Here is an 18,246-nt window from a genome sequence, read left to right as displayed (position 1 = left end):
GAAAATGTCTAAGGCTAATTAAAATCCCAGACAACAAAAGCAGAGACTGATTTACGAGCACATTAGTCACACAAGCAGCTATATTTAAGTTTGAGGGGTTTAAGCGGTGTCACTGAAAACTGGCCAAATCCCAGTTCATGCTTGTGAGAAGACAGACAAAAACCACTTGCCCTGATAAAGCAAACCCTTCTTTTGCCCCCTCTTTCTCGAAACAGACACAAGATATCAAAGGCAGATGATCTTTCCGATAGCCTATGATTTTACGACTTTGCACACTAGAAGAGAAGCTTTGACATTTCCTTTGTCCATTCCAGCTCTTCCTGCTCTCTCACTGACAACCACCACGATGGCTTTTATTGTTGAAGCAGAGGTTAACGGGTGACAGGCTCGGTCTTCGGGAAGAGAAGTCCTGGGTTCCTGCCTTCACTGGCCACCTGAAACTCGTATTTAGGCTCTGAAGACGCCTACGATCGCTGGGGACTTGGTCATCCTTAACCCTGTCCCTGAATTTCTGAGCTGCTTTGGCAGGTACTACACATCTACCTTCCTCTCGCGGGTAGCTGGGGCCATGGGAACAATGCCGGGTCGAGAACAAGTCAGAGAACTTTCAGGTTAAAACAGAAAACTCCTCAATTACCCCATCATTAAATAAGGGTAATTTAGGATGACGGTTTTTGACTTGTCTTCAGGAAGGCTCTACCTACCTTGATTTTCATAAGCTTGCAAAGAAATTGGATTAATGAAGCAACCGTAAGATGAATAAAAAGCCCACAAATCAGTCAGCAATGGTCTGCTGTAGAAAAACAAAAAAATATTTGTCAGTTCTGAACAGTCTTGGCCTAGTAAATCTGCAACCAGAAAGTGGGTTGGACAAGATTAGAACTTAAATTTAGAACTTAAATTGATCACCGGAAGCCAGAGAAATATCCTCAGTAAGAGAGGATGAAAGTCACTCGACCAGACCACAGAATTTTACATGCACGTAATTCTTGCTTATTACACAAATAAAAAAATGGGAGGAAACCAGCTTCGAAGCTGTTCGTCGAAACGGTTTGCGCAAAATGGAGTCTGGGAGCACAGGCTGAGAGATAAAAATTATCTACTGCAGGAAAACCCAAGCCACACCACCGGGGCACAAACTCCAGCTCAGCAGGCAAACCATGGGAACCAGCCCGGCTCTGCTCAGCGCCAGGGAGGGCACGGCCGGAGCAGGGAATCACCGAACAGCAACAGAAAACGTTACCTCTCGGGAAAGAAATAGGATTTTAACTAGAGGAAGAGCAATGACTGAAACAGGAATGAGAACGAACTTTAGGCGTGTAAAAGGCCGTGGCATAGAAAAATAAGCTGTTCTCTGTGGCCTGGCAGACCTTATAAATGGGCAGCAGGAGAGACTGATGGAGAATACGGTAGGAGACTTGCTAACAGTCGGGACAGGGAAGCACTGAAATACAGCCAACAACTTCTGCCCTACGCCCTTTCAGGCAATTGGGCAAACAATGGCATTGCTGTAACTTGGGCAGGGGAACAGATCTAATAATGGCCTTGCCAGGCCTCTTGCTCTACAAAAGTAAACTTCTGGGCTGGTAAGGATTTTTTAGGGTTTACCTTTTTGGTCTCTGAAAAGACTCCAGGAAATGCTGTTTACATTATGGTTTCTTTCAGTTATTTCACTCCTTTCCAATCAGATTACACAAGCACAGCTTTCAGAAATGCCAAGCTTCCCAGGCAACACCTTTCTGCATTTTTTTCTTCTTATCCCTAAGGCTAACAGTCACGGTGACACATTACCCCTTGCAACAACGAGGCCTTTCCAAACTGAAATCAGTCTCACTTCACCCACGGCAGATGATTACTCATTTTGCCTCACCCAACGCAAGGTAAACGGTTCCGTGCCCCCAACCAGCAGGTCGGTTCGTTTCCGTGAACTAAGTTGTCTTTTAAATACCACGGGATTATTTACCACTTCCAAGTACAAACACGTGACTGCGTGTAACCCCTGCGCTTGGCAAAGGGAACATTTTGCATTAACAGTGATTAATCGGGGTTTAGCCTCAGCTAAAACCAGCTCAGTTAAGAAATATGAAAAACCCTAGCAGAGGAATAGCAGCCAACTCCGCAACTTCAGACAGAATATTATATTGGCAGCGTCCAAAGGCACGTGCAGGAGCACTCACCCTGTAAAAAAGCACAGAAGCTGCCACCTAGAGATGGACAGAAACACATAGACTGCAACGGCAGCACCTGCAGTGGCTCCAGAGGCAACTGCAAGTTTCTCCGTGGCTTGCTCTTTTTGAATACACTGTGTATTTTAGTTGCACATTAACATATTTTTTTTAACGCAAAGCATGTTTTAATATAAACATGCAGATTATACGAAGTTTTATAACAGTAAAAGCCGATCTAGATGCTTAGATCCGTTTTACAAGACTGCAAAACCAAATACTGAGACCAGGCTTGAAAAGAGCATCTCGTCATACAATCAAAATACTGTACGTGCAGAACACAACTCGATGCTTCTCGAGTTCACCAGCATAGCACCCAGTTTGTCAAACCTCCAGCGTTAGAAGCTTTTTCTAGCTATAAATGAGAAACAGAAATTAAACCACCCTACAGTGGCGTAGGGTGCTTCCACCCTACAGACATCTCACCAAGGGGCAAAAATGCCAAATGTGATATTTTGGAGAGTCGTATGAGAGTGCAAGACCACCCTCACTAAACTATATATATATAAATTACGCTTTAAACTTTGGCCAAGAGTTTCAACAATTAAACAGATTTCTACAGATATCTCCCCTCAAACATTTTGACTTAACTGTTCAATAGGTACACGACTAGATGAACAGAACCTCACCACTTTATTTCCAAGTATTCCAAGATTGGAAGCTCTTTAAAATCATTCTTTATTGTCTTCAGAACCATTATAATTTAAAGACATAGCTACGGTTTAAGAGTTAAGTCCTCTTAGATAAAAAGAATGAGAGATGCTTGCTTCAAGAACAGGCCTTCATCGCACGTATTTCAACACACCGGCTTGGGTCAGTCAGCAGATACACTTTAAAAGCCACGTGTTCAGAAAGACAGAATGGTCTTATGAATGATTTCGATGCACTCTCTGATTTCATCCTCCTTAATCACAAGCGGTGGTGCCAGCCGAATGATATCACCGTGCGTAGGTTTGGCAAGAAGTCCGTTATCACGAAGCCGCAAACACACCTTCCAGGCATCGTAGTCTACAATTAAAGGAACGAGAAAAAAAGACACTTAGACTACAGCAGGAAAAGTGGCACAACTGCAACACAGTTGTGGGGCCAGACTGCAAACTCCTTGCCGTCTGGCAGTGAAAAGGTGAAGCGTGGTCACAAATGTAGCGGTCGCTTCTGAGCGCCTGAGCAACCCCCCAGAATTTGCAGGGAACATGCAAGACGGCTGCAAAACTGCAATTTGTCTGAAGGGACTCACAAGTTGGCCTCCAGCACACCAAGTTTTGCTCCTTCACAGCTGAGTGCTTGTCTAGATGTAGCAATACATTTAAAAAAGTGAACCGTGCAAAGGGGAAGTAAGAGAAGACCTGGACAGGACTTCAGACAAGGTTATATTTATGCCTGGATTTCAGTGCATCATGTGCATGTTTTAGGAAATTACACGTCCCTGCAGCACTTTGTCACTTAGCATATTCATGACAAAAATAATTGTCTGCTCTGGCTTATAAACTGTTTTCTGATATAATTCAGGGTGTTAATCCCTAGAAACTTGTTCTCAGTCATTAGCTTCTTCCTTCCAGGTACCCTCCTGTATTCACTGTACTCTTCTGACTATCCTGGAACAAATAACCTCAGTCAATCCTTCCATAATCCGACAGAAACTAGCTTTGCAGGTGTGGCCAGTTTTCTTCAGGTGAGGAGACAAAAGGGTATTTGTTACAAGCTAGATTCACCATCAGGTTTGAATATTATCAAATGATAAAAGGATTCAAATAATTCAACAGAAAAAATCATTCAGACTTACTTAGCAAAAAAAAAAATCCCTATTTTTAATAGCACACAGTCACTTGAGTAAGTTTTCAGTAGGTACCTACAGTACTATACCCAATATCAGAACCCAAACATGATGCCTATAAGCCACTTCCCTACTCCATTAAGATACTTTAAATTCAAACTGAAATGTATTTTTTCATGTTGTGCTTGATACCTTATTCCTTACCTTTGGTTTCCCGAATTACAATTGCATTTAAGAGTCCTTTTCCTCTTACAGAAGTTACAATATCAGACGGTGTCTTCATGAGCTCATTTCTTAGTATGTTACCCATTATTTCTGCATTTTTAGCCAAGTCTTCCTCTTCAATTACCTTAAGGGAAGCCAGATCTACAGTCAACCGACGGGCACTGCATTCGTTCTATGTACCATGCTGGAATGGATGACTAATGACATTACAATCGCTGAGATACAAATGCTTTGCATCCAAAGTGTCACTGCAAAGGCTGCATATCCAAGCAGATTAGTATTAAGCCTTTATTCCTTCATGGTTACAACAAACAATAATCTGTTTGAAATTTTATTCTAAATTAACTGCTTTTCGTTTGCCATTATTTACAAGTAAACAGTAAACCTCTGAAGACTCTCAATCTGTCCAGGTCCACATACTGGGTAATGATGAGGCTTTCTGAGTGACTTGCATTACGTGTAGTCAATTATGCAGTCACAGAATAATTAAAATGTGGACTCTGGACAAGACATTTTACTAGCTTCAATTTGAGCTCCAGTAGCATGTATGTGTTATCAAGCTCACAGAGCAGCAGCCTCTGCAATACGGCGTAGTAAAATAAGCCAATTTAAAGATATCTTCGTGAAATCAGTGAAACTATTTTACCGAATTTACATAATTGCCCTGAAACTTCCCCTAGATAAATTTTATTTTGTCATTTAAGACAATAAGACCGTAAAATACACAGAAATTAGGACACATTTCCAGCAAAGAAAAGAATTTCCTTGGTGATCTATGCAAACAGTTAACGACTACCAATTTTCCATTGTTACTTAAAGCTATATTTCTACTTGTAGCAAAACAAATTGTACGATTGATTTAAGCAAAGATCACGTCAGTGTCACATCCTTTTTTCTCTGGAATCCAAATCTCTATGACAGCACACAAACCTCCAGTGCTGCCATTGCAACGCGGCAAGCTAATGGATTTCCTCCATATGTAGATCCATGTTCACCGGGCTTAATGGTCAGCATAACTTCATCATCACATAGTACTGCTGAGACCTAAAATGGAAAAGGCCAATAAAAAAAAAAAATTTAAACGAGGTTCAGTGCTTTTACATATATATTTAAAACAGTAAAGTTAAATCTCTCTGAAGCAAACTTTTCCTCAGGGCTCAGGAAAGGATAAAATTCACCTTATGGTGATAAATTACATTTACTTTCCCAGCTCTGCATAGAGGAGAGCATATCTGAAAATCACATAACAGCTTAATCCCTTAAATACACTCAGCTATACCGGTAACATGTAACATCTAACTACAGTTGAGGGGCACTTCTCCAAAATGAATATTATTTCAAGAGTTTAAGCTTCAATACTCTGTTTAACCACTCAGAAATAGCTTTAATCGACCACAATAGTTCAAGGCAGCTTGTAACTTCCAGCCTAATCAGCAGGAATTTAAGTCACTCTAAAGAGGACGAAATCAGTCACGCGGGCATGCCAAACAAGTGAAATAATGCCACTTGTTCAGAAAGAGTTTTATAATATATGTTAAATACACATTAGTATTTTTTTTCCTTTACAGGATTCATCTAGAAATTCATCACCGCAGGACTGTGATAAACTACTCTCCAGAGAGAGTACAAAAGACTAACCAGTAATTCCAGAATGAAAGGCTGACCACTGGACACTTCTTATCCTGACGTGAAATAATATCAAACTGAAGAAAACAGATATACCAAATCTATTCAATTAATTGACAAGGGCCAAAACACACGAAAAACCAGCCCCCTGAGAGGATGGTATCGAATAACTTGCCACCTTAAGAAGTCAAGTATCAACCCAGGAAGTTCAAAATACTATATAGCCATTTAGCCATTTCGGCTAGAAATGTAACATTATGTATTCTGCTATTTTCTTACCTGTCTCTTACAGGTTGGACTACGTGCGTCATAAATCATAGTTAATCTTACAAACACCAATTTCCAAGCACAACCAACATCAGATTTGTTTGCCTTCCAACTAGTAGACTTTCAGTGTTAATTACTTAAAACTCGTTATTCAACAAACGGATGTTTCTTTGTTACTCACAGGATATAAGCCACCAGAAAGGGCCTTTCCAAGAAGAATTATATCAGGTCTCACATTTTCATGGTCAACAGCTAGCATTTTCCCCGTTCTGGCTAAACCAGTCTGTACTTCATCAGCAATAAACAGAACCTTCATAGACACAAAAAGAAGAAAAATTCACACATAACAGAACGACTTTCACTCCCATTCCTAACTCAATTCAAACAATATAGCAGAGGTGCACACAGTCAAATGAAAGGCTTTCCAGCTACACTACCCCAAGTACCTGAAGGTACTTCCTTTACCTCCTCTAAACCTCCTGGAGACTTACATATTCTATGAAAAGTGAAACTACTAACAAGTGAACCTACTGTCCCTCTCTCCGACATCTTCAGCATATTCTTTTCTGCATAAGGCAAACTCCCCATAGAGTGCGATTTCTAAAAAGCTTGGATTAGTCTGTCTTTATTCCCAGTGCATCGTTCATACACTGACCTTTGGAAGTTTCCAAAAAAATGCCATTTTAGCAACTCTGCAGGTCTTGTAGTCTGATGCCCAAGTGTCTAAATAACTCTGAGAACCTAAATCCAAGTTTTCCATCTTGTTTTCCTAAGCTGCACTACTGTCACGTAGTACTGTTTGTAAAATAGCTCTTATTTTTTTCTGAGAGGTAAGTATCACAGCAATCATGAAGACAACTTAATCAATCCTTCCTTTGAAGGTATAGAAGGATTTATGGGTAGCACCTGCAAATTAAGAATCAGAATTCTATTGGAACAGAGACCACTGATTTTTAAGTCAGACAGCCAACACCAAGGGAACAAAAAGCTGTACATCAGCAGACCTCTTTTTGTTTCCCTTACACTTGCAAAGGACGTGGCCTGAGTCTGTGGGAGAGGCTGAGCAAATTGGTCCTGGAATAGGAAGGCACCGCAGCACCACAGCCTGCTTGGGAGAACTGGCAGTACCCAAAGGCAACTGAAGGCCACGGAAATATCTACAAACACATCTTCCCACCCTTCCAGAGACACCCAATGCAAGTCGAATTCAGCGTGTCTTCACTAACAGAGAACAGAAATTATGGCTCTAACATTCTATTTTCAAAACTGAATGTTTCTTAGCAGAATTCAGGCAGGATATAATACTCGGAGTCAAGAACGTGGTATGAAAGGGAATACGAAAAAGAAATTAAAATTTAAATTCATTTAAAATAAACGCAGTTTCAAGAACATTCATAGAAACTTAAACTGGCGACAGTAGTAAGAAATAACGAAAAATGTACACTGCTAACAAGTACTTCCTGGTAAGGTATTGCCAGGAAATACGAGAAGTATCCCTACCCTATTCCACTGAAAGAAAAGGAAATTACAAAGTAGTATATAAAGTCCTGTATCTTGCATACCAGGATGACCTTACGAGATATATAAACACAGTGTGTAATGTTTAAGCCACCTTGTTATAGCGAATTCCTTACATTGTGTTTTGTGCAGAGGTCCCGCACTCCTGTGAGATAACCTTTGTCAGGAACAACCACACCTGCTTCACCTTGAATTGGTTCAACCATGAAAGCTGCTACGTTGGGATCTTGAAGGGCCCGCTGTAAAAATGGACATACGGACAGGAAAGAAAACGAAAAAGCTTTTACTCAGGCGAAATTTAGAAAATACGGAGATGAACACATGTAGCTCTAATCCTGGTGTTCTACCTCAAATGACGATAATAGTAATTACGTCAGGAAGTTATCCCCAAGTGCCATTTCAGTGCCAACACAGAAGCCTATGTCACTATTTGCCTTGAAAAATCAGCTGGGTGTGCTTGCTTGGGAAATTACAAATCTTAAAAATTGCAAACCCAGATAAACAGATTATCAGATCAGTTCATAAACTGCCTCAGAAATACACTCAGTTTTGCATTACCCCATCCAAGACAAACAATTGCTCAACGCTTCCCCAGTTTGTCTCAAACAAAAAAGAATGGAGCCTCTCCAGAACGATTTTGTCACCTTAAAGCAAAGTCCACAGCTACGCTCTTGCACCATCAAGTTCTAAAAGGTTTAGAAGTCCACAAGACTCAAGAGATACAATGATTCCCAGCATGAACTTACTGCAGCTTTTCTCAATATTGCCCCATGAACAAAACTAATTCACTTATCAGTCTGATGGACGTGGATCTAAGTTTCAGGTCCCCAGAGTGCATTCAAAGCCTCCATAAAGTTGGCTGAAAGCTACTAAATGCTTACAGAGCTTTCACAATGGGCAGCCTTATGTAGGTTCAAATCTGAGCAAGCTTTTCCGCACTGCAACTATAATACACTGAGAGACCTTTGCTTCCCCTCACCAAACTCCTTGGAGGCGAGCATCTCTGTCCTAGGAACCCTCCAATCTCCACAGCTGACTCACTTGTACTAAACAGACCCAACAGGCACAGAGGCCTAACTAACTTGTCACTCATGGAGATGATGTACCCAGATGATGGAAAAGTGGTAATGACAATGTTCTTAGCACTTCAGGACTATCTGTGTTTGGCTGGAACTCACTTTCCTCCCAAGTCCAGCACCCTATGGCTGCCGTCAAGCACCATCTACACTTTAATCATGGAATCATAGAATGGTTTAGGTTGGAAGGGACCTGAAAGATCATCTAGTTCCAACCCCCCTGCCACGGACAGGGACACCTCCCACCAGACCAGGTTGCTCCAAGCCCCGTCCAGCCTGGCCTTGAACCCCTCCAGGGATGGGGCAGCCACAGCTTCTCTGGGCAACCTGGGCCAGGGGCTCACCACCCTCACAGGAAAAAATTTCTTCCAGATATCTAATCAAAATCTCCCTTCTTTCAGTTTAAAACCATTAACCCTAGTCCTGTCATTACACTCCCTCAACAAGAGTCCCCCCCCCGGTTTCTATAGGCCCTTTAGGGACTGGAAGGGGCTACAAGGTTTCCCCGGAACCTTCTCTCCTCCAGGCTGAACATCCCCAACTCTCTCAGCCTGTCCTCATAGCGGAGGTGCTCCAGCCCTCGGAGCATCTTTGTGGCCCTCCTAATACCTAAGCCCACATTATGAGTGTGGTAAATTTTAGACTAATCAAGGTCAACCCTCCCCAACAGCTTGACAGGATGCATCTCAGAAAACCCAGGGAAACGCAGAATCTCTGGCGTTTCAGCAGCTTAAGCAAAACACCAGCCTAACATGGTTTTAAGGGTGCTGTGAAACTGAAAAGACTTGTTTGTGACTACAGTGAATCCCAGTCATCTGGTCGTTGAAGAACGCACAGTATTTCTGAGAAAGCTAGGTAAAGATATCAGTTTCAGAATCCCAAGTCCTGACTGTGGAATGTATGTTACTGATCTGAATTCCCTTACAGTTTATCTGCTGTTCTTCTTTTGTACCTTGAACACCTTAGTGACATGGGAAATGAAACAGATAGTGTGTTTTTTCTTTTTATATTCTAAAGCAAAACTGAAAATTAAAACCAAAGCAGAATTTACACACATTTCCTATATGTAATTATAACACACATATTTCTCATATATGTCTAGATACATATATCTTCATGTCAAAGTGCATGTTTGAAAGGATAAACTTCTGATTTTCCTGCCTTGCTATTTACCAAAGAGACACTGCAAAATGACTTATTACAAGAGAACAAAAATCATCAAATACCTCAAGAGCTGGTAGGTCATTGTATGGGATCAGCTCAAAACCTGGCATAAAGGGTCCAAATCCATCATAGCTGGATGGGTCGGTAGAACTAGAGATAGCAGACATGGTTCTGCCCCAGAAGTTGCCAGCTAAAAAAAAGAGGGGGATTGTTACAAAACTGACTAAGAGCCAGAACACTTTATAGGACATCATACTTTCCATTTGGTAATGCATTTTAAGAGTTGTCTAACATGAGAATGTTAACATCCTTCTGTTGATTGTTAGCATTTTACGTTGGTTCCATAAATACATTGTGTTGCTATATCAAAAGCACATGTCAAAAATGAACGAAAATTATACTGTAAGACCTGGCAAGCATATAAAATAATTTCCATAAGCTTTGTTCATAGTCTGAAAAATTGAAAATAACTCAGGAAGATAATATCTTTTTAAGGAAGATGTATGGCTTTTACATAAATATTACTCATTAAATGCAGGGGAAAAAGTAAACACCACCCAGAATTTAGGTCCTAAAATTAAAGCTGCCAGTAAGCCTAAATAAAAAATATATTTCTGTGCATTTCAAAGTTCTAGGTGAATCCATTGGTACCATAAAAATATTGTGACATTGCACTATTTCATGTAGAAACATCAGTTGAAATGTCTAGGAACCAACTACCACCAAGACTATGATATATTCATTTTAGTATTTCAGTTAAATCAACATACTCACAGCTAATCACTAATTAGGTGTTTAAAAAGACCAAGGAAGATTAAGGGTTCACCACCTTCACAGCATTACAAGCCGTTTCTTTCTTTTCACCACCAATTTCTTTGTGTAACTGTGATCCTATGGGCAGAGGATGTTCTCAATCGGCAGGAAATCCTGAAGCCAATTATTACTGATGTGGCCAGCTCTAGGCATCCCTTCCTTCTAATGGCCAATGTAAATAGCATTACACCGTTCACCATAGCAATGCCTCCTAGCAGAACAATCCCTGCCAGGCTTTGCTGACTCACACGCTTATCACCTCCAGGTTATGTTAGTGCAACCGCCTGTAGCCTGAAACAAAGCCCTGAAGACTGAATTACAGGAAGCAGAACGGTCTGTCTGCTGATGGCAGGCTGTCTCCACCTTCCCACTCCAGTCTCCTGGCTCACTGTCAAGCACAGAATCTACCTCAGGTTCTCTGGACTGATGTTTAAACATTTTGCGTTCTGACCCTATCTACCCGAAAGAGCTTTTTTGCTGCCAAAACGCTGGCTTCTGATAAGAGGAATATTATTATTTCGTTCCAACTACTTGGCACATAATTAAATATTGTGGTTAAGGAAAAGGGGGATCATAAAAATGGAGAGCATACGCAGTTTATCAAGATGAGAAAGCACTTACTAGAAGTTAATTGACTAAAGAACAAAACAAAATATTTACGGAAGAGAAAGAGGGAGAAATATATTTGTTCAAAGAATTCCCGGAAGAAAAAACCCCAAACTATCTAATCTAATGAGTCCTAGAAACAATAATGCCGTATTCAACTATGAATTTCAATTTATAAATGCTGTCTAATGACAGTTTATGGTTCAGCTATTATATGTACCGAAAGCCAAAACCAGTATTTGTAGTTGTGGCAATTAAAAAAAAAAAGTCAATATTTAAGTAGTAACCTTTATTCTGAAAGGTTTTATAAAATACAGAACCATTGAACAACATTAGAATTGACAAAAATACTTCACCTATAACCAAAGAATACCAAACGTGAGTTATTTGAATTAAACATAGTTTTATTTTTTTTAGCAAAGCACAATAGCCTCTTCAGGGGCAGGTAACTTTTCCCTGTTACAGAGCCAAGCAGAGCAGGCAGACGAACGGAGGAAGCACACCACATATATTAGCAGGACGTTGCAGGGCTCCGTATTTACACTAACAACACTGCTTTTACCATCATTGTACGATCAAGGCTACAATATGGCTTTACTGGGTTAATGCCAACTTCTGGAAGACCTTAAGAATGCAGAAGAAAACCAGTGGCAGGGAAAGCCTAAGAGGGAAGCAGGTTTAACCCAAATGTGGAATCTATGAGGAGGTTGGCAGTAATTTGAGGAATGAATTCAAGAGAAAGGTATATAAAAATCAACCAATTAGGAATATAAAGATATTGCACTTCAACACCCAAGCAGCGGTTAAAAGAGCATGGAGGACAGAGTGTACTCTCCATGTGACTTCAGGGAGCCACTCATCAATTTTTGACAACTAAAAAGGTTAAGTAGTACAAATAACGTCCACTTTATATATTCGATTGCTGTTTTAAAGCTTTATAAACCACCGTATTAACAATGGTTTCCTTCCTGGATTTAAGGTCATTGTTGCATTTCCCTTGCGAAACCAAACATTACCAGCTCAACTATCCTCACTGCCTCTTGATGCATACACCTCCACAAGGGAGAGGATCTGAAATTGATTTGTCATAGGAATTATATTTGTATCTCTTGCTTTTACAATCACTTCTGTTAAGATCACATGCTTTTCTTAAAGGACATTACATTTTTTAAAAAGTTTATAATTGATTATAACTATTTAAGTTTAAAATCAAATAGCCAGAAGCATTTGCAGAATATATTGTCAACACAATATTTTAAAGACTGAACTTCACAATTTAGAAGGAAGCACTTAGAGAACCTTAAGGTCCTGCAAAGACTGTTGTAGCCACAACAGTAGGTTTTTCATCAAAATCACCCCCAGCAGATATGCGAGTACAACATAACTTGTTAATAGGTTGAGATCTTAGCTTATATTATTAAAATGTCAAAGGCTACAGAGACCTTCTGAAACATTAAGAATACTGCAAAGTGATCACTACAGCTATAGGAGAGAAGAGAGTGCTACAGCCAATGTCTGGAGTTCTCTTCCTCCTCAATACCTCAACTCGTAACACGTACTTTACATACCTGCAAAAATAATTTTTGCTTTGTATTTTGGAATTCCTTTCACAACGTATGCCCATTTCCGAGCCAATTTACAGGCAGTTTCTCCAGCTTCCACTCCTAAAACATAAAGCGATACCATTATCACACTTGTACATGAGACAGGCCGTTGATGCAGTACCAAACGTTACCAAACCACTGGATCTCACAGCCAAAAAATAAAATGGAAATATATTTTTTTTTTACCTGTGTTCATTGGAAGAACTTTGTTATAATTGAACATCTTGGTGACAAGCTCCTCATATTCACCAAGTACATCATTGTAGAATGCTCTGGATGTAAGGGTGAGTTTTTCAGACTGAGCTTTCAGAGCATTCACGATCTTTGGGTGACAGTGGCCTTGATTAACAGCACTGTAAGCACTCAGAAAGTCAAAATACTTTCTACCTTCAACATCCCACACATAAACACCTGGGAAAACAAAGGTATGGTCAATACGCAAAATAAAAGACATGAGATGAATACTACACGGTATAAGATCAAAGCTACAACACAGCCTGGTCAAAGAGAAATGGTATTCTCGCTGTTCCTTAGGGCATACCTGAAATGCCCTCTAACTAGAAAATAATCACTTGACAAGGAGAGCATGAGCAACAAACTACTACAGTACAAATAAATGCCTAATGAGGAATCAAGAAAAGAAGCATTTCCCATATAAAGCTGCCATTATACTAAATTAGTAAGCAATATCAGAAAATGACTTTCCCTCCACGTCCTTCTTTTGGGTACTAAAAAGCGGGCAGAGAATACTTTTTGTAAGAGAATTGGTAAGAATTGAAGGTTATAGAAGAAAGAACAAAACCAACAGAACCCAAATAGTCTCAAAACTTAAGAGACTGACAGCTCTGAGCTGTCAAAACGTGTACTGATAAAGAAAAACTAGTGGATCACTACACTGATAGCATTTCAATATAACCTCAGAGAATTTAACGTGCAGAGCACAAAAGCCCCTTAAACACAATTAAAGACCAGAGTAAATTTAAATTAAGCAATAATGCAGGAACAGTACACAAGGACTTAAATAGGGTTCCAATGCACCTTTTCATGTTCACATTGACATTAAACCTCTCCAAACAAGGTAACAGAAGAAACAAAGTTACTTGAAACTTGCCTGCTGAGTTACTCTGAATTACGAAGATTATCAGAATTTAGACCTCTATTTAGATAAATCATTTTAGAGAGACTACAGTTTTATCAGGCAGCCTTATGCATAATGATCCATTTCTCTAATCAGCAATTAGCTGTCTTTATTTCATTAATTATCTGAGTCCCACTCACCCCCAAAAAAAAAACCCAAAGGTTTGGAAACTGATTTGGAAATAGGTCAAAACCATTATGCCATGATCCCATCCCATCTACACACACACATCCCAGCTACGCCACCCAGGGAGACCTAAATGAAATACCTTTTCCTCTTTCCAGAGCAACAGGTAGTGGGTGATAATTGTGGGCACCATATTTAGCCTCCCGTTCAAATATGAAATCAGAGGATGGAGGTCCTTGAACGGTTTTTTTGGTAGCAACTGAGGTAGCAGAACTCAGTGAGGCGTGAACACCTCGACAGAGAACAGCAATGCTCTGAGAGCGGGTGAGCTTGGAAAACATTATTGACTTCAGGTATGCCGTTATAGATCTGGGGAAAGGAAAGAAAAAAAAATAAGTTAATAATTATCACTAAGAACGCTTCAGAAGAAATGTATGACGCAATTGAAGTGTCTTTACTGCCAGGATTACAGGTTTCTCAGCTCTTTTGCAATTCAATCAAGAAAGTTTATACGAAGTATAAATGAATGCGGTACTAACTTCAAATAAGTATTTTTTTTTCTATTTTAACATACACTCACAGAAAGAAAGAAAACTAAAATGTGTGACTCACCAAGCCTATGAACTAGTCACATAATTTTTCCTATATGTGTTCCTTAAATTGTGACTAAATTTATTACTATAAACTACAATAAGAAAGTTAAGTTTATCAAACTTCTTGTGCTATTGAAATGCCTTTTGTCTAACAAAGATTTCCATGAGACAAATCCTGTCACAAAATCAGAAAGTAAATAATATAATACTGGAAAGAAGCAAACCTGACCCAAATAATGTTTAGTTGATACTACTATCAAATTTGAACAAGGATTGATTAGTTTTAACTGAGGTCAGCTCGAAGAAGCAAAATTTGTGACTTTTTATATAAATTGCATTCTTGATTTTAAAATGTTGCCACCTACACATAAAGCATTCAGTGGCATTTTAAGACCATCAAAAAATAGACGAAAAGTAATAGCATGTCAGATATTAAAAATCATTGTAGCACCCTGTATTTTTGTAGTAAAACTCAATGATTTTTCCCTGAATATATAATCTTGTACTGCTGTGTAAGGATAACCTGAGGGTAGAATTTCATGAGACAAATGCACTTGCATTTCCTCCCTGTTTTCACCTCTGTCAATGTAAAGATATGTCCCAGAGGAGGGAAACCGAGTTGGTGTTTTAAAAGCAGCTGAAGCAAGCTCTCCTCGCAGCACCGAGTACTGGGGACGGCCAAGAGCCACAAGCAAACAATGATCGCTTTAGCAAGATCAAGAGTTCTCAAAGCTCGAGTTTCTAATCTTGCAGAACATCACACTTATAAACTGGCCCAAAAGGAAGATCACCGATTACAATGACGGGTACTCTGACTATCAAACGCAGCCTCCTTTGTAATGTACTCCATAGCAAACTGAAGAGCTAAGTAACCTTGACATTGCTGCACTGCCTTAACAACAAAAGAATACTGTAAAACATAAACAAAATATACTTACTATATATCAACTAGAGACTGGAGGGGTGGTTTACACAAGGGTGTTGTTATTTCAAGCTGCTTGCAGAGACAGAATTATTAAGTCACCTGTTTATTCTAAATTTATTTTGGAAAAGGTCTGCACACTGGATGCGTCACCTTAAACAGAGAGGCATTTCTTTCAGAGGACTCCTCACATATTACATTGCTGCTCCTCACTTCTCAGCAGAGCCAGAAGACTACTTTCTGCATCTACCAAAACCCAAGTCTTTCGGAAGAGTCGATAGTCTGCATTTCAGCAAGAGATGAACAGCAGCTTCACAGCTCTGGGCATTTCACCAGCTATCATCGATGCCGTTAAATATTAGCCATTTGTGTTAATACTTTTCAAGGCTGTTATTCAAAGATTTTGCAAATAAAAATGACAAATACTTCTCTTTGCAAGAATAATTTTTGACAGAAACTCAGCTCGGCTGCATCACTCAAAATTACAACTTGCTTAACTCCTAAAATTTAATTGGTCTGTGACGTCCTGGCCCCTGACACGCCTCCATGGCAGAGCAGCTAGTTCTACCACAAGCTTCGATGTTTTTGGAGATCTTCCAGACATTCCTGAATTGAAAGCTGTAAAAAAATGAAACTCTCATCTGCCCTCTATCAGAGAGCTACCTTTCTGCTTGAAGAATTACAGACCACCAATTGAAGGATCTTCTTTTAGTTCTTTCGGGTTGAAAAATATTGATCAGAAATTTTTAAAAGAGCTTTCCCCGCCATGAGGAGAAATGCCCTGTAAACTATGCTATGTGAGGCCACGTGATTTTAGTCAAGGTGTGGGAGAATACACAGAGTAGGGCTTAGTGAAGCTGAGAATTATGGATGCATCTGTAGTTAAAAGGTGAAGAAAAATCTGCTTTTCATAATCAGCGAGACAAGATGAACTGAAGTTTCAGGAAAGAGGAGGGGCACAGTAACGGGAGAAAAAAAAAAAGAAAAAAAAACAAAATGGAAAAAAAACAAACCGTGAGGAAGCGAGAACCAACTGTGAGGAAGTGAGAAATATGATCATGCCCTGCAGCATGCAGTACCGGACTCAGAAGCCAGGGCATTTCACCAAGTGGAAAAGGTCTTGCATCAGAATAGAAAAGCTACTCAAAGCACAGCTGTAAAACATACTTGATCAACTTTGCTCAACTGTTGAGCAAGAACATCCAGACAAGAGCACTGCGCCTGCAGACCTCACAGATAAACTGAATGGTTGTATGAACCGAATTCCTGACATACACTGAAATACACCGCAAGGTAAATGGCATATATTATCAAATACATGAAAAACAGTCAGATTCATGTTGATACAGCACAGATTCATAGTTGATACAGCTGTCATAGTGCGGCCTTTACCAACTGAATACAAAGGGGGTGAATGTTCAAGAGGACAAGCTACAGCAGGAGAGATATTAGTCTGCACATGCCAAACGACCTTTTCAGACTAGCTCCACATCAGAAACAGCTCAGAATCACAGAATGGTAGGGGTTGGCAGGGACCTCTGGAGATCATCTAGTCCAACCCCCTGCCAGAGCAGGGTCACCCAGAGCAGGTGGCACAGGAACGCGTCCAGGCGGGTTTGGAATGTCTCCAGAGACGGAGACTCCACCACCTCTCTGGGCAGCCTGTGCCAGGGCTCTGCCACCCTCAAAGGGTACCCTCAGGACCTAGGCCGGCAGACAAGAAAGAGCACGAAACCCCGCAGTGAAATACCAGCCGCCTCTCTCCATTCCCTGGCCAAGGCCAAGGCAAATATGGCATCCTCGGGACACCACCACGGACGGGAGTAGGGCTGACAAGAGGCACTGAGGAGAGAGGTGACTCTGGCGGCCTGGCCTGCGCCCCCCTCGGGGCCAGGCTGTCGCACCCCCGGCCCCCCGCACAGCCATACCGCCTGGGGACGGGGGGTGCGGGCAGGCGGCGGCCCCGCTGGGGCTCAAGCCCTCCCTGCGGCCCGGCGCTCCAGGGAGGCAGCCGCCGGGGGGCAGCCCGGCCCCTCCTGTTGCCTTGGCGACGGGGCCTGCTGCGGCCTTGCCCGCACCGCCGGCCTCATCCGCACCACCGCGGGCCGGAACCCGGGGCGAGGCCATCCCGCGGGAGGAGACAGGAATGGCCCCCGCCGGCCGGGGCGGGGCGGTGCGGAGCGGGCCGAGGCGCCCCCATCGCGCTGTTACCTGCCGGTCGCTGCCGTTGCTACTGCTGCTTCTCGGCCCGGAGCCCGCGGCGAAGAGGCAGAGGCGGCCCGCGGCAGCTGTCACCGCTCCTCGCTCCGCGCCACGGCCCGCCCACGCCCCGCCGCCGCCGCCGCCGCCGATTGGCTACCGCCGCAGATCGGCCGCCTCCGCCCCCGCGCCCCTCCACTCCCCGCCAGGCGGAACAGGCCCGCCCGCCAGCCGCCGCATCCCATTGGCTGAGCTGCTCCTGATTGGCGGGTACGCCCCAGCGCTCAGCCAATCAGGATGGGACGGCGGCACACCGGCGCGACAAGGTCCCGCCCAGGCGGCCGTTGGCTCCGTTCCCTCAGAGCCGCCG

General features: G+C 41.8%; 1 protein-coding gene across 1 annotated transcript; it reads right to left on the bottom strand.

The window, feature by feature from the left end:
- Positions 1–2,839: 2,839 nt before the first annotated feature.
- OAT (ornithine aminotransferase) lies at positions 2,840–18,027 on the bottom strand. Its single transcript, XM_063338498.1, has 10 exons — positions 17,889–18,027; positions 14,305–14,531; positions 13,085–13,309; positions 12,863–12,958; positions 9,938–10,065; positions 7,752–7,874; positions 6,299–6,427; positions 5,155–5,268; positions 4,204–4,348; positions 2,840–3,233 (listed from the first exon to the last, which is right to left on the bottom strand). Exons 2-10 carry the CDS (start codon positions 14,501–14,503, stop codon positions 3,073–3,075), a joined length of 1,320 nt encoding a protein of 439 aa, XP_063194568.1. The 5' UTR covers positions 14,504–14,531; positions 17,889–18,027; the 3' UTR covers positions 2,840–3,072.
- Positions 18,028–18,246: the final 219 nt, after the last annotated feature.

The sequence above is a fragment of the Chroicocephalus ridibundus genome, chromosome 6 (genome assembly GCF_963924245.1).
Source record: "Chroicocephalus ridibundus chromosome 6, bChrRid1.1, whole genome shotgun sequence".
NCBI lineage: Eukaryota > Metazoa > Chordata > Aves > Charadriiformes > Laridae > Chroicocephalus > Chroicocephalus ridibundus.
This window is presented reverse-complemented; position numbering and strand designations above follow the sequence as displayed.